General features: G+C 37.8%; 1 protein-coding gene across 1 annotated transcript in view; it reads right to left on the bottom strand.

Moving 5' to 3' along the window:
* The window catches only part of ADAMTS20 (ADAM metallopeptidase with thrombospondin type 1 motif 20), a 216,025-nt gene that overhangs the window by 178,057 nt on the left and 13,357 nt on the right, over positions 1-24,611 (bottom strand). Inside the window, exon 3 of the mRNA XM_058307840.2 lies at positions 6,302-6,464. Coding sequence (XP_058163823.1) covers positions 6,302-6,464 — 163 coding nt within the window. The remainder of the gene's footprint in view (positions 1-6,301; positions 6,465-24,611) is intronic.

A 24,611-nucleotide genomic window follows, 5' to 3' on the forward strand; every position in this document is an offset into this window, starting at 1 on the left:
AATGAGAATTATCAAGGGATTGAATAACAGTGATTTCAGTGGTTGACGAAAATCATGGTTAATAAAGTAAATAGGGAAACGGACTTGGCCCATTCGTTACGGCGTCGGTCTACCACATGGGAGGTCCGCGGTTCAAACCCCGGGCCTCCTTGACCCGTGTGCAGCTGGCCATGCGCAGTGCTGATGCGCGCAAGGAGTGCCCTGCCACGCAGGGGTGTCCCCCGCGTAGGGGAGCCCCACGCGCAAGGAGTGCGCCCCATAAGGAGAGCCGCCCAGCGGGAAAGAAAGTGCAGCCTGCCCAGGAATGACGCTGCCCACACTTCCCGTGCAGCTGATGACAACAGAAGCGGACAAAGAAACAGGAGGCAACGAATAGACTCAGAGAGCAGACAACCGGGGGAGGGGGGGAATTAAATAAATAAATAAATCTTTAAAAAATATATATATATAAAAATGCTCTTTTTTACAAAGCACTAAGAATATGGTGATTCACAGGAAAATTACAACTAATGTATGAGTGATAGTTGACAGTAATACTGTAATATTTTGCAGCAATGGCAAGAAAGTATTATTTCAATTACAAGGGACAAGAATAGGGAGTTACAAGGGGTATGGAATTTTCCTTGTGGAGTAATGAAAACATCTAAAATTGACTGAAGTGATAACAGCACATGTCTGTAAAGAAAATGTGAGCCACTGAGTGTACACTTTGACTTGATTGTACAAAATGTAGCAGTGTATACCTCAGAGAATCCAGTGGTGGAAGATGGACTGTGGTTAACAGGACAAATTTGAGAACATTCTCTCATGAACAATAACGATACTATTATGGGGTGTTTGTGTTAAATAGATGAGTGGGTTGGGGGAAAAATACACCAAATATAAGATATGGCTATAGTTAATAGTAATACTTTGATGATACTCTTTCATAGTTTGTAACAAATGTTTCACAGCAATGCAAGGTGTTGGTGGTGGGGTGATGTATAGTAGCCCTGTATGATGGTATGCATGTATGTTTTGTAACTTCACAACTTTTACTATACACTTAGTGTTTATGTATGTTCATGTATGAGTGGTATACTTCAATAAAATGTTCCTGAAAATCGCTTACCTTAGAAGATGGGAAAGCAACAATAGCCAGGAAAAGAAATGGAAAGAACAGTGAGAAAGCAAAGAAGCAACTCTGGAAGCAAAGGGCGTCAGAGGAGCCAAAGGAAGAACAAAATCAATTAGGAGAAGCCAATCAATAACGTGAAAAGCTTTCTCAAAATGAAGTAATGGCAAAGCTGGGAAAAGGGTATTGCTTTTGGCAAGTAAAGATTAAACTTTTCTTTGAGAAAAGTTTCAGAAAAAGGGTAGTTAGAAGAGTGAAATCTGTATAGTAATCTCTACACATATGTGGAAGCCTGAGCTAAACCTTGAAAACACCATTAAGAAGTTTACAGTTGAAAATATTTGACATTACCATGGCCACACTTACCATCCTCTGTGCCTGGTTCAATTAATAGCTCCTCGTTCTCTGCCCCTAGATTTATAATACGTTCTAAATGGCAGGGACCTTAGAGATCACTAAGTGGCTGCAAATTGGTGACTAACAGTCTAGCGTCCATGTTTGCAATATGAAAACAATTTCTATTAGATTTTTTAAATTTCGATTTCAACTTCTCTATGAAATACTCAAGACTGGCAATACCAGCCCCACATTCATACCTGCTACTTTTGCAAGACACATGTACATTACAGTGCCCAATGGACACCTCAATGTTGCATCACTCGTTTTTGGTAACTGCCTGGTCCCTATAGCTATAGGCATCTAAATAAGGAACCCCTAAACTTGACCGAAACACTCCTTAAAGAAGGAAACAGATTAAATTCATTCACTGCAGCTCTAAGTAAGACCCAGAGAAGTTAAGGTCTCAAAACCAGTAAGTAGCAGAAGCATAACTACAACTCCATTCCTGGACTCCCAGCTCACAAAGTGCACTGGAGCGGCTGCTGACACTAAAAACATTTGAATTTCTCCCAGACAGATGCTGATTAAAACATTATTTTAAAAAAGGGAAAGAATCTGTATTAAATATAACTTTATTCAAAAGGCAGTTCTTAAGCATTTAGAGAATTATTATCCAAATAAATTACTCAAAAAAAAAAAAAAAAGAAAACCTTCGACATCTCATCAAAGTTGAAAAAAACACTTTAAGGAAATTATCTTCCATTTAATTCTTTGAGAGCATATTACTTGTTTGACATTTAAATCCCTTGTTGACAAGATGGCTTTTTTTGTTTGAATCCATCTCCCTGCCTTCAGTCTCTTCTCATTCAAATCCAAAATGATCTGGGGGAAAAAAAAAAAACTGCCATGCCAGCTAAGTGATGCATAAAAAGGCGGCAGATCACATGATGTCGCTCTTTGAAACTTCTTTGTTTCCCGATGTCTGTGTGGCAGCCTACACAATCCGTAGCTCAGCATATAACATCGTTTCACATCTGGGCGCGGGGTGGCTCCTGGACACATCCCCCCTCCTTCTCCTTCCCACACACCTGCAGCTACTCCCACAATGAAGGGGCCACCCCTCACACCTCAGGCCTGAGGATGCAAAGGCCATTTCCTGTCTTTCGCCTGTGTTTGTTTTGTGACCTAGAAAGTGCCATGACGGTGACTCAACCGCCTAAAGGTCACCTCCTTGTGGATTCTGGGCCCTGTGTTGCCCAGGCCCCTGCACCACACACTGTGCTGCTCCTGACAGTCAGAGCAGCCTTGGCGGAGTTTTGTAATTTTTCTCTTTTTCATGTCCTCTTGCACTCACTGGGCTTAAGGAACCTGAATGAAGAGACAGATTCAAATCTTAACCCTGTACAGTCCTTTACACATAGTAGGGACTCAGAAAATATAAGAATAACTATAAAAATTCAGGAGAGTTGGTAGGGTGATGTCCCTGTATGATGGTACGTATGCTTGCTTTGTAAATTCACAACTGTTACTATACACTTACTGTTTATGTATGTTTATGTATGTATGACATGCTTCAATAATTTTTTTTAATGGAAAAAAGAAAATTAGGAGAAGCACAGAAAGTTTAAAGCTGGCCAACATCATCCTAAAACCTTTTCAAAGACACTTCATTTTCACTCACGTGGAGTCCGGTTTTGTTTTATTTTGAAGATTTATTTATTTATTTATTTCTCTCCCCTTCTCTGCCCCCCTCCCCCCCCAGTTGTCTTACTCTACAAGCTCGAGGGTCCTTTCTGGAGGCTGAGATGAGGGGCAGGACGAGCAATGCAAGGAAGGAAGCAGGCTCACGAGGCCCCTCTGAACTGCCCTTGGAACAAAAGCAGCAACAGACCTCTACTTAACAGAAGTCATAAACGGGTTTTCCATTCTTCTCAATGTGTTAAGGATTTCCCTCCTGTAGGGTTTATTTTGTTTTGCTTTGGTAGTGGTGGTGGTGGGTTGGTTATTTGGTGTCTGTTCATTTTGTGAGCTTTTGCTTTGCTTCATTTGCCACTGCCACTGGCATTTACTTAGAACATAGCTGATATCGGAGAGCCTGGCCTTCACAGCTGCTAGGTTTGGGGCTCCCAAATGTAATTTGCACGGCCCCAAGGCACACTTTGCAAACAATTTAATCTAATTTACCAAGGCTGATTTCACTCTGAAATGTAACATTTTAGAGTCATAATAAGGAGAAACACCAATAAAAATATGAAAAAAAGAAATCTCCTCTCCTTTTAATCATTTTGGTCTGTGTGTTAAATTTTCAGGCCCACCTATTTGAAAAATTCTCCTGAAGGTTCATCCTTTAAAATATCTTCAAATACTTCTGTTCCACAACAATGCATCAATTGGGGAGGGGGAAAAAAGCCTTAGATAGTGCTTTACTAATTTTATTAACAACTCCCCACTTTTACTAATAAAATGATTAACAGTTAATTATTTGTCATTAATCGATAGCCTTTACTAGTGATTAAAAATGTACTTGCTAATTGTACCTAAAAACAGAATTTAAGAATTTAAAGAATGGATGCTATCTTTTATATTTTAATAGATAAATGTCAGAGAAAAATTTATTGTGACTAAAAAAATCTAAATCCCATTGCATGCTATTTGCTTTTTATTTGTAGTTTTCATAAACTTTTTTTTAAAAGTTTTAAATGAAAAGGCCTGACTTTTCTTGAGCCACTTAGTTGCCAATAATGAACAATGACCGTGAATGCAAAACCCTGCATATCATTATCTGAAACGTTTATGTATTCAGAATGTCTACTTGGTAGTTTTCTTCTTAAAGAAGCTAAACAATTCATTAAACAAGCTGCTTCTGAATAGTAGATCAGAACAAGCCTAAGCTGCCCTCTGTAGAATTCTATTGTGAAGCCGGACCCATTTGTGTTTTCTTTGAAGCCATAAAAATGAAACCCTCATGCTCATATTAAAAGCGTAAGAAAGGCATCTATTATGTCAATAGATTTACAACACGGCCTTGCACGCAGTGAGAACCACTCCAAAATGGCACTCTTATAATAGCAGAGGTTAAGAAGTGCATTCCCAGGGAGAACCTTCAAAGGCCTCCGAATCATTATATCCCAAAACAGATGGCATCGCTGGGTTTGGAACTATAGTTTATGGACACCTACAATCTCAAATAAATCCTTTCTAATCCCGCTCTTTTGTCTGGATTTCGTACTTTGATGATATCTGCAGGTGCCTGTTCTCTCCCACGTCATTGTACATCCTTCTACGAACAGGGAAGATACATGCACATGTGTAGGCACAACTCTTAATTCATACAACTGTTACACAATGTACAATTATTTTACTAATAACAGAGTTATAGACAGAACAGAAATCTGTGATTCCCAGATTCTGATCTATTGTAAATCTTCAGTAGCTTGAATTTTATAGGAAAAAAATGATATTATACCTCTCTCATATATAGCTGGAATTATAACCTGACAAAACACTTGTAAAACAATGTGTAAATATCTAGTATTTACAGGTCTACCCTGGAGAAACCCTCAGAAACAGGCTCTGAGAGATGGGGACAAGAATATTCACAGCAGAATTGTGTATAGTAACAAAAAACTGCAAATAGCCCAAAGGTTCACCAACCAGGAAATGGATATAGGAAGGTAAGCATCTCAGATGATGGGAAACTGTACAGAAATGAAAATAACTGAACTGCTGCTACATGCACGGACATAAAGGAATCTCAGAAACAATGTTGAGCAAAGAGGGAAAGTCATGGAATACTACATTCAATATGATTCTGTGACAGAGTAAAAAGCATGAAAAATTGAGCAATGTGTTATTGTTATTTGGGGGTGGATTTTATTATTTAGGTACATACACGCACACATTTAATATAGTTAAAGCTGGCAAAATCATAAAAAAGGAATGGAAAGGAGAACACAAAACTCAAAATGCTAGAGAAAGAGAAGGAATCCAATCAGGGACAGAGACAAAGGGGGTTCAGGTTTATTGTTCTAATCTGAAAAACTATATTTGCTACTATTTGTAAAATATACCTATTGATAAAAAATATTTTAAAAGACATATATTTCAGAATCAGGATAAAAAATGTCATCTTTTTGGATGAAATATTTTGAGCTAATCTACCTGTAACCGAAAAGTCAAAGTTCAGATTTTTTTAATTACCTAAAATATTGTTCAAAATAAATAAATCATAAAGTGTGACTAACAGATTGAAGTGAAAATTTATGATTATTTGCTATGAATTTCCTACACTAAATACTTTCTTGGATTTAAATTGAGTCTGCTACAACAAAATTGCCTAAAAATATTAGATAATCATTAATGGATCCTTACAGGTCAAGATAATTTGTTTTAAAATATCATAGGGGGAATCAGATGTGGTTCAAGCAGTTGGGCACCCATTACCTGCCCCATGGGAAGTCCCGGGTTCAGTTCCTGGTGTCTCCTAAAGAGGACCTCCTAAAGAAGGCGAGCTGATGCAACATGATGATGCAACAAAGAGACACAATGAGAAAACACAATGAGAGACACAACAAGTGGGAAGCAGAGGTGGCTCAAGCCAATGGGTGCCTCCCTCCCACATGGGAGGTCCTTGGTTTGGTTCCCAGTGCCTCTTAAAAAGGTGAGCACACAACAAACGGGTACAGACAGCAGACAACAAGTGCAAAGAATGATGGGGTGGAGGGAGAAATAAATAAATAAATCGTTAAAATATCATGCGTCATTAAAGAAATAAGTAATTGCAACCTACAAAAAAATTTAAGTAGCGACATAATTTAATTGAAAAGAGTTTTACTTTCTAGGGTCTACCTGAAACTTCACAAAGCTTGTGAGATTGCAGCAAATGACTCCTCTTTAGTTCCTGCCTGTATATAAGATGTGGCTTGTTGTGACCATCTTCATGTTCACTCCCATCTGCCTTCATTATAGGTTCTAAGAAATATTCACCATCATGTGCTTTAAATGTTCCCATCTGAAAATAAAGAAAATATAAATTAACTTTTCCCCAACAATCACAAAGAAGAGAAGGCAATTAGTAAGACAGGGTAAAATGAGCATATATAAGTCTATCAGTGGGCTCTGTTTGCTAACTGTTGCCAATAGAAGTTTCCTTTCCATGGTTTGCTATTCTTTGCCCCCTCTTCTGTATTAAGTCATGAAGTTGGGATAGTATTCCAAAAGATGGAGTTGAGAAAATAGACATTCCAGATATGGGGAATGGCAGGAGCCAAGACATCAAAATGGAAAGAAGCTGACCACATTCTAGAGATGACAATGCCCGTCTGGCTTAGTCTATGTGACAGCACGGTGGGAGACAACCCTTAAAGGGTAGGTTGGGCTCAGATAAAAGAGATGTTGAACATGATGCTAGGATATTTACAATTTATTTGATAAGCAGTAGGAAGTTTTTAACAGTCCTGTTTTCTGAATTCCAGCATCCAATATCCACCTTGGTATTTGTATTAGTCAGGGTTCTCTAGGGAAACAGAATCAGCAAGAGATATCTGTCAATAGTATGCAATTCTATATGAGTCTTTCACGCAGCCATGGGGATGCACAAGTCCAGGTTCCGCAGGCAGGCTGCAACCAGGGGCTGCAATGAAAATCCAGTGAAGGTTCCTGATGAGTTCTGGTAGATGATGGCTGTCCAAAGATGAACTGGGAAATTCTCTCTCAATGCTGGAATCACTTCTCCTTTCAAGGGAGTCAACTGATTGGGTTAAGCGTCACTCATTGCTGATGGCAATCTCCCTGATTGATGTAATTATAACCAGCTATCTATGATTTACCACTGCAGTAAAGTCAATGGTGACTGTATTAGTCAGCCAAAGGGGAGCTGATGTAAAATACCAGAAATTGGTTGGTTTTTATAAAGGGTATTTATTTGGGGTAGGAGCTTATAGATACCAGGCCATAAAGCATAAGTTACTTCCCTCACCAAAGTCTATTTGGAGCAAGATGGCTGCCGACGTCTGCTAGGGTCCAGGCTTCCTGGGTTCCTTCCTTCCTAGGGCTTGCTTTTCTCTGGGTTCAAGGTTCCTTGAGTCCTGGGGACTCAACATCCTAATCATAACTCAATCATGCCCAGTACAGATCAGATTACAAACATAATCCCATATCTATTTTTGGAATTCATAACCATATCAAACTGCTACAGTGACTAAAGTTCATAAGTGCCCTTGTATTACAGTAATCCCAGTGCTTGCTTAACCAAACAACTGGGCACAATTACCTGGCCGAGTTGACACAATAGCCTAACCATCACAGAATTCAACAACTCCACTTAGACAACTAGCAGCAATTCTTCAGCTTAACATGTCCAAAGCCCAACTCACGCTTCCTTCCAAACCTGCTGTTTCTGTGATGCTTCCTATTTTAGCAAATGGCAGTTATTCAGGTTGTCCAGTCCGAAAATAGATAAACAGACAAACAATCAGTCAAGGATGGCTCTTTCTGTCACATCCTATATCCAATCCATGGGCAAATCTTGAGGACTCGACCTTCAAATTATAGCCAAAATCCAATCACTTCACAATTTTTTCTTACTACCACATCCATAATCTGTTCTCTCTCTTCTCTAAACCAAATCAATAACCCTCTACAGTGTAACCTCTACAAAGAAGTTAGAGTGAATTTTTTAAAGATGTCTGGATCATGTTACTCATCTGCAAAAAAAGAAAAACACAAAACCCTCACATGACTCTCCACGTCAAAATAAAATCCAAAGTCCTTACAACAGTCTACAGTGTCCTTTATGATCCTCCCACTCCTCTCTACCACCCCACCCTGCCAGCACACAATTACCAACAGTTCTTTGACTTGACCTGCTACCACCTCTACCTGGCTCAGTCTAGAGCTCCACTCTTGGTATCTTTGCTAATCCTCAAACATGGTAAGTATACTCCCATCTCAGGACTTTGGTGCTTACCAAACTTTGTGCTTCCAGCATTCCTTCCTGATGGCTCATCTACTACTTTTGTCATGTCTCTGCTCAAAACTAATTCCCCTATAGAAAAAGGCAGCCAGACTCCTGCGTCAATCCCTTTATGCAGTTCCATTTGTCTTCATAGCACTTATCACTACCTGATATATTTTTCTTATTTGTTGTCCGATTCTATCCATGAGACTAGGGCCTTGCTTCTACTCTTCTCTACATACCCCACATATCAGGTACTGGATAAATTCGTATTACATAAACAAATAACTGAGATTGTAAATTTAAATTAGTGACATTGTGCATTATGAATGGCAGCAGAAAAATATGAGCTTATCAGTTGGAAAAAGACTGTAACCCAGAAGAAAAGTGATGATCATGATGGGGTGGCAGTTGGAACAGAAAGGTGACTAGATGTTAATACCTGAAGAAATCAGAAAAAGAGACACAGTAAGAGGGAAAACTTATAAGACAGATAACTTTCTAGAAAAATATAATTTACCAAAATGACTACAGAAATGTTAAAAATCCAAGTAGACCCTGCTCTAACGAAAAAAATAGAAAAAGATGTCAGTTATATCACAAAAGCTCCTGACCTTCATGATTTCACAGTAGAGTTCCACCAACTCTTGGAAGAATGTAAATTCTACTGTTACTTGAATTATTCCAAAATATAAAATAATAAAACTTCCAAATTATTTTCATGAAGCTAAAGTGAGTACAAAAACAAACAAAACACCCAACACCATGGACAAAGGACAAACTAGCATATGAGTATCAAGGTAAAAGGCACCTGTGTTAGCAAACAAAACCCAGCAACATAAAAAAGACTAATAGGTGACCAGATGGCATTTATCAAGGGAATGTAAGGATGGTTTGATACAAATCTATTAATATAATTCCTCACTCTCATTTATACAAATAGAAAAAAAAATCATATAATCTGCAATGATATAGAAAAGGGTTTTGACAAAATACTTAATTTTTTAAACAACGAGCAAAATAAAAATAGATGATGCTTCTACAACATGACAATCATACCTACCACACCCCAAAAGCAAGTATCATGCATACTGAAGATACAATAAAGGCATTCCCACTTAAGTCAAGAATCCAAGGATGCCAAGTATCACTTGTACTAGCCAACAAAATTAGATAAGAGATTATAAATATAAAATATTGAAAAGGAGAAGGTAAAACTGTTTTCTTTGTAGATTACATACAGATGATATCATTACATACTTTTTAAGAAAGAAAATTAACTGAAAAACTACTACACACACTATGTGAATTCAGTCAGATAAAATATTCAGACATTAAGAGTTTTCAGGGGAAACGAACTTGGCCCAGTGGTTAGGGCGTCCGTCTACCACATGGGAGGTCCACGGTTCAAACCCCGGGCCTCCTTGACCCGTGTGGAGCTGGCCCATGCGCAGTGCTGATGCACACAAGGAGTGCCCTGCCACGCAGGGGTGTCCCCCGTGTAGGGGAGCCCCACGCGCAAGGAGTGCGCCCGAAAGGAGAGCCGCCCAGCGCAAAGAAAGTGCGGCCCGCCCAGGAATGGCGCCGCCCACACTTCCCGTGCCACGGACAAAGAAACAAGACACAGCAAATAGACACAGAGAACAGACAACGGGGGAGGGGGGGGGGGGGGGAATTAAATAAATAAATAAATCTTAAAAAAAAAAAAAAGAGTTTTCACATTTTTGAAACAATAATAAATATTTTTGAATTTTTCAAAGTAAATAAAAAAGACTAACCTCTAAAGAAAAATGGATAAGTGATATTAATTCTACAGAAAAAGGGGGAAGCTGTTCAACATCAGTCAACTTAGGAAAAACACAAATTAATACTAAACCAAGAAATAATTTTCACCTAAAAAACTGACAAAAACCCAAAAGTTTTATAACACACTCCAACCAAGTGTGTACCTATGGAAAACAGACATGCTCATATATTACATGTAAATGTAAATAACTGCAATCTCTTTGCAAAGAAATCTGGCAAAAGCTATCACAAATTCAAATGCATTTGTCCTTTGACACAAAGATCCTTCTGAGAGTTTATCCTACAGATATGTATATTAGCACATGGTGAAATAACATACACTAAGTTATTAACTATAGCATTGTTGGTAAGAGCAAAATACTGACCCCAATCCAAAAATCCACTGATAGATCCATTTAATAAACTATGGTATGGCCACATAATGGATTAGCATGTGGTTATAAACAAACAAAAGTAAAGAAACGTTCTATGTAGTGATATGAAAATACATATATATGGATATAATTGACCCAAAACATAAAACTGCAAAAACTGGATGTGTAGTACCCTTCCATTTATGTAATAAAGGGAAAAAAAAAACCAAAAATAAATATTTCAATTTGCCTGGTTGCTACTAAAGAAACTTTAGAAGGATTTATTAGAAACTGCATGTGGCGGTAGGAGAAATTGAGGGGTAGATGGAGGATGGACTGTGTACTGCATCCTTCTTACTTCAAGTGCTTCTTATCTTCGGTTCCACTGCACAAAATACCCCCCAAGCCCACCCCTCAGTCTCATACCCTGCCTCTTCACTCTCAGTCTGGCTCCATCTCAGCCCTTAAGTCTCATCTTAAATAGCAACTCCCCAGAAAGTTTCTCCTCGTCCAGCTATCAAGGTAACTACATCCCCACCTCTACTCCTGAAATCACATTATACCTGTGTGATTTCTTCAGAACATTTATCAGATATTGTATTTATATTTTATTTATATGTATTTTTTACTATTTATAATTATTCTCTCCCACTTGAAAGGAGGCTTCATAAAGGCAGAGACTTGCCCCTGAACTTCCATTGTCCAACACGGTATCTGAGACTGTGCAGTCAGAGCACACAGCAAATACAGTCGGAACCGTTAAAGCATACCATCTCTTAATCTTAGTATGTTCAGCTTATGTTGAGCAGAGGTGGGAAGTAAATTTGAAAATGCAAGCTGCAATTAAAATTGCAGGGGAGTCCATAAACTTGCATGAGAAAAAAATTACATCCTTATTACCATTAACTCTAACTGAAATTTAGCATTTCCTTCCACTGTGTGATGTAGGAAATCACAGATAATTTCATGACATTCAGGTGTTAGAGATATCTCAAAATACTTTTTATGCACATCAACACTTCAAAATCATTATTATATCAGCCATTAGAGCTCATATCTTATATTTAATAAAGAAATACATAACTGTTTTCAATATTTTGATAACTATATTTCAATATAATTGGTTTATTTTGTACTTTATTTTAGGTGTTTTAAAACATTATTCTGAGAAGACTTTACAAGACTGCCAAAGGAGTCCTGGCACTCACAAAAAAGGGGGTCAATCATTAAAGGGTTTAAACCAAAGTAGGAGGAAGAAGGAAAGTAATAACTTTGAAAGATTAAATGATGTCATTGTACAGTAGGGGAGATTAGCTGCAGAGGGACCAGAACAGAGATTGTTTTAGTGTAAAGGTAGGAAACAAGAAGGGTTGTTCACTCTGTTGCATTCTGTTGGTAATCAAGAGAATGGAAAGAGCCCCTCAAAAGGTCACTTCACGTAGATTCCCCTCCAAACAGGGAAAGTTAAATCATTCAGGGTAAGGGTTCATGATGATAAGAGCTAACACCAGCATACAGAGCAGGCATCATTGTTCTATAAATCTCATTTCAACCTAACAACTCTTTAGGGGAGGAACACAGAGGTTAAGTAACATGCCCAAGTCTCACAGCTAGTAAAGTGACAGGGCCAAGATTTGAATCCGAATGGCCTGACTCCACAGTCCACACCATAAGCCATTACACTCTGCTAGATATCATAGAGCACTTTTGATCGATTTGGCAAGTTCAAGTAACAGAGGGCAGTGAGGCCAACCTATGCGAACAAGAAGACATGCAGTTGGCGGCAAGGCAAATATGCAGGAGCCAGGTGGGCTAATTATGCTTGACATTGAAAAGAAATGTCTTCAGAATACACAAAAATACCTTTATCTACATTTAAAACTTCACAGTTATCCACTTAGAAAAGCATTTTTCTGTCAAGAACCAATTCAGAACTGAATTACTGTTACTATGATCAGCAGTTTTAGTGAATGAGACCTCATTCCCATTTCTTAAATATAAATACCTTAAAATTACTTAAGAGATAATGACTTTGAAATATTCATTTTAACTGTCATTGAAATAATGAACATCACTATTTTAACTGAATAGTCATTTGAAGTAATTTAAATGAGGGCAATTGTAGTCATAAAGATCTCTGTACACTCAAAATTTTTCTAGACCAAAATCTCCTTAAAGGTTAGAGTGCCTTTATTATTTTTAGAATCCCAACACCTATAACTTTGTCTGAAATATAACAGACACTCAATATCTATACAAGTGGTTGAAATGAACACTTATGTAATAAATAGGGTAAAGCATCTGCTTTTCTTCCAATATACCCGTTATTAATCCTTCTTTTTTTCCTGTAACACTCTTAAGTTACAGTAGTTTGGTGACTTGCTTGACACATATATTTAATGGATAGTATACATTCAGTACAGAACAGTAAAATGTTGTGTAATGTGATAATATTTTAGGGTTACACAGTTGTAAATGGTTTATAAATTAGTGAAATTCTATCAGATTATTCTCATTGTAAAACACTGAAATAAAACTATGAAATAAAAAGCAAAGCCATAAACATTAAAAATGTCCTTTTTGGGTAGTTTTCTAGTGGCCTATACTTTGGCATGTTTCATAAATTCTGCCAATGTCTATTTTCCAAAAATAACTACAAATCACTTATTCTCAATACATAACAAAACACCAGGATGCTCTGCCCTTCCAGGAAACCAATTTCACTTGTACTTATAGAATAGCAAAGGGGGATTTCTGGGGAAGATGGCGACCATGTTCTCTACTAGAAACCAGCTGTGACTGTCCTCCCTCTTCCCTGTAATAACTTGCCTCACCTTTCACTGCCTCATGCTGCTGCCTGGAGGGCAAATTCTGGGAGGAGAGTCACCCCAGGGAGGTCTTTCCGAATTCATTCTCTCCCAGTGCAAACTGGGCCAGGATCCCAAGAAGAGGCTGCAGTCCAGCTCAGAAGTGCCCTGCGGAGTGGGTCAAGAAGAGCACCAAGAGAAGTGGACTTGGCCCAATGGATGGGGCCTCTGCTTACCACATGGGAGGTCCGCGGTTCAAACCCCAGCCTCCTTGGCCCGTGTGGAGCTGGCCCACACGCAGTGCTGATGCGCGCAAGGAGTGTCGTGCTACGCAGGGGTGTCCCCCGCGTAGGGGAGCCCCCCCGCCCACCCCATGCAAGGAGTGCGCCCCGTAAGGAGAGCAGCCCAGCGCGAAAGAAAGTGCAGCCTGCCCAGGAATGGCGCCGCACACAGGGAGAGCTGACGCAACAAGATGACACAACAAAAAGAGACACAGATTCCCGGTGCCACTGATAAGGATAGAAGCCGTCACAGAAGAACACACAGAGAATGGACAGAGAGAGCAGACATGTGGGGGCGGGGGAGGGGGGAGCGAAGTAAATAAAAAATAAATCTTTTTAAAAAAAAAGTACACCAAAACCTTCTCTGATGGCTCCAGAAGGCTGAACTTTCCTGGCCTGCCCAGCAAATGTAGCCCTCTAGCTAACTTTCCCGAAGCCCTAAGGGATCCCTTTGTCTTTTAAATCTCCATTTGCTTTGCCCCTGTCCAGGGAGGGTTGAAACAATGTCTGCTTCTGCTTTTGTCCTGTGTGGGTTGAAACAATAGCTGCCCTTGCAGCTGTGACCCATTACTAATTGAAAGCTGTAATCAGTGACTGCCATAGACACCTCTGGTTTGGGAAAGAGGATTTTTCTGTCCCCTTCTTTCAGCAGCAGCAAAGAGTGATGCCTGGTGCCGTGAGACCCCACCTGGAAACCCTGAGGGGAAACCTGCACTAAAAACAAAGCCCCAAAGACCCTTGGCCATGAGGTAACATTTGGAACTCTTTTCAGGGTCCTGGGACACCCCGGATATCTCCAAACAGGGCCTCCCATTGGCCCTGAGAGTTAACAGGTGGGGCAACCAAGCAGGAGAGTAAACAGCTGGCCCCTCCCCAACATTAGGAAAGGGGAGGAGGAAAGGTCTTAAAGAGGCCTCACCTGAGCCCCAGTGCACACCTCACCCTGTAGCACAACCGAAACCCAGGGGTTGTGTACTTACCTCATTTCTAGTTTTATCATTGCTTAGTAAACTCTTTAGTCCCTTGCCTGCCCTTGGGCATGTCCTTAAATTCTTTTAGGATACCCTGGAGAGTTCCCCTATGTACAAATAACAAGCAAAAGCCCAGGATAAGAGAGAGGCGGAGAAAGACAGGAAAAACCCTGCACAATGCATTCACCTTGGGCAGATATTCCTGATACAAGGGCTGGAGCTCAAGAAAATCTCTTGTCTTATCAAACCAGCTGGTTATAAAACCAATGAACAGACATCCCAGGAAGTAAATTCCTGAGCTAACATTTTAAAATATTAAAATGCACAATATACAACAGAAGAGTACAAGACAAAGAAACAGGAAATGATGCCCCATTCAAAGGAAGAGGATAAAAATACAGAAAACACCAATGAAGAAGTAGAGAATGGGGACATAGTGACCAAAGCCTTTAAAAGAAGTTCTTAAAATGTTCAAGGAGATAATGAAAGTTCAGGGAAAGGACTAAAGGATATCAGGAAAACAATAAATGAATATATGAGAGTCTAAGTAAAAAAGAGAGAAATTTCAAAATGGAACCAAATAGAAATATTGAAGTTGAAGTATTACCACAATAAATGAAATGAAAAATGCTCAGGGGGATTTCAAAAAGATACTAGAGCTGGCAGGAGAAACAGTAAACTTGAAGACAAGGCACCTGAAATGAGTCAGGCTGAGGAGAAGGAAAAAAAAGAACTATAATAGGTGAAAATCGCCTAAGTTAGCTATGGGACACCATCTAGTACACATATATGTGTTACAGAAGTCAGAGAACAAGAAGAAAGGGACTGAAGGAAGATTCAAAGACATAATGACAAAGAACTTCCCAAACTTAGCAAAAGACACAAATACGTACATCTAAGAAGCCCGGAGAACATTTAACTGGATAAGCACAAAGAAAAATATACCCAGTCATACAGATTTCACTATCAAATGCAAAGGATAAGGAAAGGTCTAAAAGTTACAAGAGAAAAGTAATGTGTTACATATGAGGGAGTCCCAATTAGACTGAGTGCCAGTTTCTTGTGAGAAACCATGGAGGCAAGGAAGCACTGGGTTGAAATACTTAAAGTGCTACAGGAAAACAACTGCCAGTCTAGAATTTTACATTCAATGAGATTCTCTTTCAAAAATGAGGGAGAGAGTAAGACATATGCAGATAAACAAAAGCTGAAGGAGTTCATCATCACTATATCTGCCCTAGAAACAAGGTTAAAGGGAGTTCTTCAGACTGAAATGAAAGAACATTAGACAATGATTCAAGTGGCATAAAGAAATAAAGACCTGTGGTACAGGTAATCATTTAGGTAATTATAAATGCCAATAGTATTATGTTGTGTTGTTTGGTATGTAACTCCACTTCTCACTATCTACAGATGCTAAAATGCAAATGCATAAAAAGCAACAATAAATCTATGTTTTGGGGCATAAAATGTACAAAGATGTAAGTGGTAACAGGTACAAAAAATGGTGGAGGGACAACGAGTATCAGAAAAGTTTATGTACATACTATTGAGATTAAGTTGGTATCAAACCAAATAAAACTGTTATATATTTAGGATGTTAAATTTTAACTCAATGGTAACCACAAAGAAAACAGATGAAAAATATATCCAGATAGAAAGGAGAAGGCACACAATATGGTACAACACAAGAGAGCAAATAAATATGAAAGTAGGCATTAATGGAAGTTAGGAACAAAAAAGGTAGGAGACATAGAAGGGCAAAACAGCAAAATTGCAGAAGAAGAACCTGTATTATGAGTAGTGACTTTAAATGTAAATGGCTTAAACTCTCCAAACAAAAGGCAGAAACTGGCAGAATGGACAAAAAAACACGACTCAACTTTACGCTGTCTGCAAGAGACTCACTTTAAGTCTAAAATACATGTAGGATGAAAGTGAAGGTATGGGGAAAATATAAAATGCAGGTAGTAACCAAAAGAGAGCTAGGGTGGCTATCATAGTATCAGATAATACAGACTTTAAGTAAAAAATAGTTCTAAAGGACAAAGATAGTCATTATATACTGATAAAGGGGACCATTCAACATGAAGATATAATAATTGCAAATATATATGCACCTAACAGCAAAGTCCCAAAATATATGAAGCATATACTAACAGATTTGAAGGGAGAAATGGATGTTTCCACATTAAACATTAAAGTAGAAGACTTTAACATACCACTCTCAATAACTGATGGAACATCTAGTCAGATCAATAAGTAAGGACTTGAATGATACACTAAACCAACTAGAACTAACAGACTTACATAGAAAAATGCACTTAACAAAAACAGAATACACATTCTTCTCACAAGTATGTGGATCATTCTCCAGGACAGACCAAATGTTGGGCCAAAAATAAGTCTCAATAAATTCAAAATCACTGAAATCATACAATGTATATTCTCCAACCACAACTTAATGAAGCTAGAAATCAAAAAAAAGAGGGAGAAAGGAAAAATTCACAAATATGAGGAAATATACTCTTAAACAACCAATGAGGTAAAGAGGAAATCAGAAACAAATTAGGAAATATCTTCTGGTGAATGAAAACGAAAATACAACATAACAAAACTAATGAGATTTGGCAAAGGCAGTGCTGAGAGGAAAATTTATAGCTCTAAATGCCTACATTGAAAACAAAGAAAGACTTCAAACCAGAGACCTAGCATCAAAAGTAAAAGAAATAGAAAAAGAAAAGTAAACTAGACCCAAATTGATCAGAAAGAAGGAAATAACAAAGATTAGAGTGGTGGTAAATGAATAACACACCCAAAAACAATTAACAAAAACAAAAGTTGGTTTCTTTGAAAAGATCAATAAAAGCAAGAAATCTCTAGCTAGACTGATAAAGAAAAAATGAGAGAGGAGACAAATAATGAAAATCAGAAATGAAAAGGGGGACATTACTTCCAACCCTGTTGAAGTAAAAAGGATTATAATTGTATATTATGAATAACTATATGCAAATTAGATACCCCAGATGAAATTAACAAATTCTTAGAAACACACGAACTACCTACTTTGACTAAATAAAAATATTAATATCTCAAGACACCAATTACTAGTAAAGAGATTGAATCGGTCATCAAAAACTCTCAAACAAAGAAAAGTCTAGGATCAGAGGGCTTCACAAGGGAATTCTACCAAATATTCCAATAAGATTTAACTCTAACTCTGCTCAAACTCTTCAAAAAAATTAAACACTCAACACTCCCTAACTCATCTATGAAGCCAACATCACCCTCATACTAAAGTAAGATAAAAACACCAGAAGAAAAGAAAACTACAAATAAATATCTCTTATTAATACAGGTGCAAAAATTCTCAAAAAAAGACTAGCAAACTGAATCCAACAGCACTGTAAAAGAAGTATACACCATGATCAAGTGGGATTTATCACTGGAATGTAAGGTGGGTTCAACAACATAAGAAAATTAATGTAATAACATCAGATTGCCAAAATGAACAGATAAAAACACATCTGCATCTCAACTGATGCAGAAAAAGTATTTGACAAAATACAACACCCCTTTCTTGACAAAAAACACTTAGAACATGAGGAATAGAAGGAAACCTCCACAAGAAGATAAAAGGGCATACAGGAAAAGTCCATAGCTAACATCCTACTTAATGATGAAAGACTGAAAGCTTTCCCTCTAAGATCAGGAAAAAGACAAGGATGCCCATTATCACCACTGTTAATCAATATTGTCCTGGAGGTACCTGCCAGATCAATTAGGCAAGAAAAAGAAATAAAAGGATTCAAAATGGGAAGCAAGAAATAAAACTTTCCCTATTTTCAGATGATAGGGTCCTATATACATAAAATCCTGAAAAGTCCACAATAAAGCTCCTAAAGCTAATAAGTTTTTTTAGCATACAAGATCAACACCCAAAATCAGTAGTGTTCCTCTATAAGCAATGAACAATCAAAAGGAGAAATCAATATTACATTTTGGCTAAACAGTAGCTTTGTATCTTTCCCTGAGTGTTAAAGGATAAGGACTGACTTTCACTTATTTATATTGATGTAACTATCAAAAATAAAGGATTTCTAGTGATTCAAGTTTAAAAAAAAAAAAAAAAAGGAGAAATCAAGAAAAAAACTACACTCACAATAGCTACTAAAAGAATCAAATATCAAGGAATAAATCTTCCAAGGATGAAAAGGACCCATACACAGAAAAATACAAATCATTTATAGAAGTCAAAGATGACCTAAATAAATGGAAAGACACTGAGTGATCATGGATTGGAAGACGAAATATTGTTAAGATGTCAAAGTTACCCAAAATAATTTATAGATTCAACCTAATCCCAACAAAAGTCCAATATCTTCTTTGCAGAAATGGAAGCCAATTATCAAATTTTCATGCAAGAGTAAGGGATCCTGAATAGCTGAAGCCATCTTAAAAAAGAATGAAATTAGAGGACTCATACTTCCTAATTTTAAAATTTATTACAAAGCCACAGTAATCAAAAGAGCAGGGCACTGCCACAAGGACATATAGACCATTGGAATGTAAATGAGAGCTCAGAAATCAACCCTCATATTTATGGCCAATTGATTTTTGACAAGGTGGCAAAGTCTACTCAATAGGGAAAGAATGGTCCCTTCAACAAATGATGCTGGTAATCTGAGTCTCCATTTGAAAGAGAGAGAAAAAAAGGGAGGACTTCACAACTTATACAAAAATCAACTCAAAATCCATCAAAAACCTAAGTATATCAGGGGGTATGGTCTGATGCGGGACGGACTCCAGAGGGAATAGCTGAAGGCTCATTTTGCCAAGGTGGGTTCTACCATTGGGTGGGGTGGACCCATATCCTGGGGAAGACTAATGCCGTCGAATAGAGAGAACTGTATTTCTCGTGAAAAAGGACGGCTCCCAGGGCATTAGATTGGCAGACGTTGTGGGCCCTAAGGGGAGGGGAAAATGGATGTGCAATGGATGAAACAAAGGTAAATAAGGGGGCAAAAAAGGAGTTATGTGAGAGTACACGAGGATGAATATAAAACAGCTAATATTACACCAAAAACATATAGGGGACGACAGACTAATAATGAAAACCATAAGACAAAACATAGGATAACTAAAAGAGCCAGAACTATGAAATCCCTAGAAGGAAACATAGAGAAGCATCTTCAGGACCTTATATTAGACAATAGTTTCTTAGAATTTACACCTAAATCACAAGCAACAAAAGAAAAAATAGATTAATGGGATCTCATCAAAATAAAAAACTTTTGTTCCTCTAAGGACTTTATGATGAAAGTAAATGACAACCTACACAATGGGAGAAAACAGTAGGAAACCACATATCCAATAAATGTTTACTGTCCAGAATATATAAAGAAATCCTTCAATTTACAAAAAAAGGCATTCAACCCAATTAAAAATGAGCAAAACTCTTGAATAGACATCTCTCCTACAAAGATACACAAATGGCCAGAAAGTAAATGAAAAAGATGCTCAACATCATTCACCATCAGAGAAATAAAAATCAAAACCACAATGATATACTATTCCAGGCCCATTAGTACGGCTGATATTTAAAAAATGGAAAACAAGTATTGTGCAGAAATAGGAACACTCATTCATTCCTGGTGGCAATGTAAAATGATGCAGCTGCTGTGGAAGACGGTTTGGTGGTTCCTCAGAAAGCTAAATATAGAACTACCATATGACCTGCCAGTCCCATTATTGGGTATATTCCCAAATGAATTGAAAGCAGGTGCTCAAACAGATATTTGAACATTGATGTTCATATCAGCATTATTCACAATTGCCAAAAGATGGAAGCAACCCAAGTGTCCATCAGCTGATGAATGGATAAATAAAATGTGGTATACACATAAAATGGGATATCATTCAGGCATAAAAAGGAATGAAATCCTGATACAGGCAGCAAATGGATGAACCATGAAGAATCATCATGTTGAGTGAAAAAAGCCAGAAACAAAAGGACAAATATTGTATGATTTCGCTGATTTAAAACAATTAGAATAAGCAAATTCATGGGGTCAGAATCTAGAAAACATGTTACCAGAGGACAAGTAGAAGATAGGGATTGGGAAGTTAGGGCTTAAAGTGTACAGGGTTCCTATTTGGAATGATGGAAATGTTTTGGTAATAGATGGTGATAATGGTAGCACAACACTGTGAATGTAATCATCAGTATTGAAATATACATATGAATATGATTAAAAAGGGAAATGTTAGATTGTATGTATAGTAACACTTTATTTTTAATCCATGGAACCAGAGTACACAAACTGAACTAAGTTAAACCGTGGAGTTGGACTTTAATTAATAGTACATCAGTAAAATTGTGTTCTCATCAATGTAACTATGTTCCACGCCAATGCAAGGCATTTGTCGTGGTGTGGTATACGGGAATCCTATATTTTATGCATGCTCATTCTGTAAATCCACAACTAATGAAAGAAAAAAAAGAAGACACTGTTTTTGAAACCTAAGCAAATAGAGCCATGGAAAATCACTTCCTGCTTTTTTTAAAAAGCATGCTGAAGATCAGACATTTGACAGGATCTTGGTGAAACAGATACAGAGACATGCATGCTGTAACTTAACTAAATGCATCCACAAAACCACTGTGAATAATATCACATTTGTCTATCCCAAGCAATATTGAGGATATTTGTATCTATGGGATTTTTTGGTACTCCTTTTAGATCAAATTCTGACTATGAAGTTCCACTAAAACTGCACAACCTGTTCTTCCATATGAGCAGGAAAGAATATTGTTCTCTTCAGAATCCATCCACACCTCCATTTATGTTGTGTTAGAGCACTCTTGCTTGCTAAGAATATTGCCATGATAACTCAAACTTTTCTTAACCAAACTTTTCATATTTTAAATTACTAAGCTCTGGGAGCAGATGTGGCTCAAGCAGTTGAGCGCCTGCCTCCCACATGGAGGTCCGGGTGTGGTTTCTGGTGCCTTCTAAAGAAAAACAGAAACAAACAACAAGCAAACAAACGATAAAACCAGCTCAGGGGAGCCAGTGTGGCTCAGTGGTTGAGTGCCGGCTTCCTACACACAAGGTCCTGAATTCAATCCTCAGCTCTGGTAACTCAAAAAAAAAAACCAAAAAAAAAAAAACTAAGCTCACGTATAAATGGCAAATCATTTTTCCTCAGAATGTGTTCCCTTTACTGTATTTATCTGTATTTATCAATGAGGGACTTAAAAAGTATTTTTTTTTCCCATCAATTTTTCCATGATCCTCTCCATTGCAGGGGACACTCTTTTCAAATAATAAAAATATTAGGTTTTGCCTAAAGGGTCCTAAGAAGCATATAAACTTTTTTTTTTAACTTGGAAAGAAACCTGGTAAGGAATTGGAGGACTTGACAAAACAGGTGGTTCATAGAATTATATTTAGATCATGCCATATTTTTAGCAACCTGTCTATCTGCAGATGGTTATTGCAATTTGATTCTTGAGAAATGCCAATCAAATTCCGAACAGACTCTTTTGATGACTACTAAAAGCAGTGAAACTAGTTTTCACTTGGACGGGGGTTTCCCAATTACTTGAACAATGATCTTCTATTTACCCAACTGTTTTGAAAAGCAGTGAATGGTTATATATACAACTGGTTCCAATTTACTCCCATAGGCCAAAATTTTTATATGTTTAGAGGAATTTTATACAATGTTTTTCCAATATGTTTTTTATTTCAGCACTGTGGCATTCATCCATATATTTTGTGCAAATACATGGCAAACAATAAAGTATTCTCCAGATTTTATTAAAAGGTACAAAAAACAAAGTATAAAATGCAGTCCCTCTGGACAGTTTTTCCAAATCATTTACAATTATCACACTAACACTGGCAAGTAGAGGACAACATTCAGTAAGTTACTATTGAACAAAGCAATTAGAGCCTATGCTAAGAAATTTATTTTAGAAGCAAATTGCTCTCAACAGATGAGGGGGAAATCTCTGGGGGGGAGAATAATAAAAAAAAAACATAGATGTTACAGCCACTCTTTACACCATCAGCAGAATAGGAATGCTTTTAATTTGGGGATACTTTGTTCAATACAAAAAAGTATCCCTTCCCTACAGTTCCTAATTACTTGTCACTTATCATGCCTAAGAAGTAGTATATTACACATGAACACACAATGGATGAATGAATGAATGATACGAAGAAAACATGAAAAGTGACTCTAGAAGCATAATGTAGAAAGCTTACTGTGATGTTTTTGAAAAGACAGTCTTTTTTCTCTCCTCTAGCAGTATTCTTTACCTTTGTTACCCTCCCCATTGTACATGATAAACCCACATCTGCAGTCTAAAAGTAAGAGGAGGGAAGCAGACTTGGCTCAATGGATGGAGCATCCGCCTACCACATGGGAGGTCCACAGTTCAAACCCAGGGCCTCCTTGACCCGTGTGGAGCTGGCCCAGGCGCAGTGCTGATGCACACAAGGAGTACCATGCCATGCAGGGGTGTCTCCTGCGTAGGGGAGCCCCACGTGCAAGGAGTGCATCCCATAAGGAGAGCCGCCCAGTGCAAAAGAAAGTTCAGCCTGCCCAGGAGTGGCGGCCGCACACATGAGAGCTGATGCAGCAGATGACACAACAAAAAGAGACACAGTTTCCCGGTGCTACTGACAAGAATAGAAGTGGACACAGAAGAACACACAATGAATGGACACAGAGCAAACAGCTGGGTTGGGGCGGGGGGTGGGGGGAGTGGAGAGAAATAAATAAAAATAAATCTTTAAAAAAAATAAAATAAAAAAATAAAAGTAAGAGGAGACAATAAAGAGGAAATGCATCACTGATACCAAGTGTCCTGGTCCATGAAGATCAAGAAAATAAAACTAAGACTCAGGACTCATCTACCAAAGATTTATGTAGCCAAAAACTCAGGCTTAAAGAGTGTGTTCTAGTGTGTTTCCACATGAAAAGTAGTAAATTCTGTAATATTCCTCTCTCTTGTAGGCAGTAAGGTGTTTTGGAAGTCATATGAATTCACTAAAAGTAGAGAGATCTGTCAGAAATTGCTGTATTCTTGAGGAGTCTGGGTAGTGGTTTCAGGACAGCCTCTCACTGAAACATCGGTGAAGACATAAAACCTGAGGTCATTTTAAAAAAATTAAATGTAGCCAATTTATTGTAAACAGGATAACCCTAGTACCCACCATACTGGCTGTGTCACATGCTCTCTATTCCACATCAACAGTCAAGAAGGAGACTTTTTAAAAAGTCACAGGTCAGTTCCACCCATCTGTCCCATGGGATCTAAGCCCCTTCTCAATCAGAAGCAGAGAAGACTTCTCCATCCCAATATCCTCAAGACTGAGGAATGGAACTATGGACTAAAGTAGACTTATTATTATTTAGTAATGGAAGAACTTGTAAGGTTGCTATAAAGGCAGTGGTCACCAGAGATTCTGAGGAGAGGGAAGAATAGATGTAACATGGGGCATTTTTGTGACAGTGGAATTGTTCTGCACGATACTGAGATGACGGACACAGGCCATTACACATTTTGTCAAAACCTGTAAAATTGTACAGTGCAAAGTATAAACCATAATGTAAACTATAGACCATGCTTAGTAGCAATGCTTCAATATTTGTCAATCAATTGTAACAAATGTATCATACTAATGAAAGATGTTAATAGGGGAAAATGTGAGAGGGGAAGGGGGTGGGGATATGGGGATCTCCTATATTTTCTTTGTGACTCATGTAATCTAAAACTTCTTTAAAATTAAAAAAAGGAAAGGATTTTAAGATAAAATGTGAAACATAAAAAAAGTCACAGGTAACTAAATAATTCCAAGAAATCACTAAAAATTATTTTGTAGGTATATAAAGGAAATATAATAATGATGAAGTATCAAAATGTTATAAAGCAATATTATTTTTAAAAGTCAAAAATATAAATAATATT

This window comes from Dasypus novemcinctus, chromosome 12, assembly GCF_030445035.2.
Source record: "Dasypus novemcinctus isolate mDasNov1 chromosome 12, mDasNov1.1.hap2, whole genome shotgun sequence".
Classification (NCBI taxonomy): domain Eukaryota; kingdom Metazoa; phylum Chordata; class Mammalia; order Cingulata; family Dasypodidae; genus Dasypus; species Dasypus novemcinctus.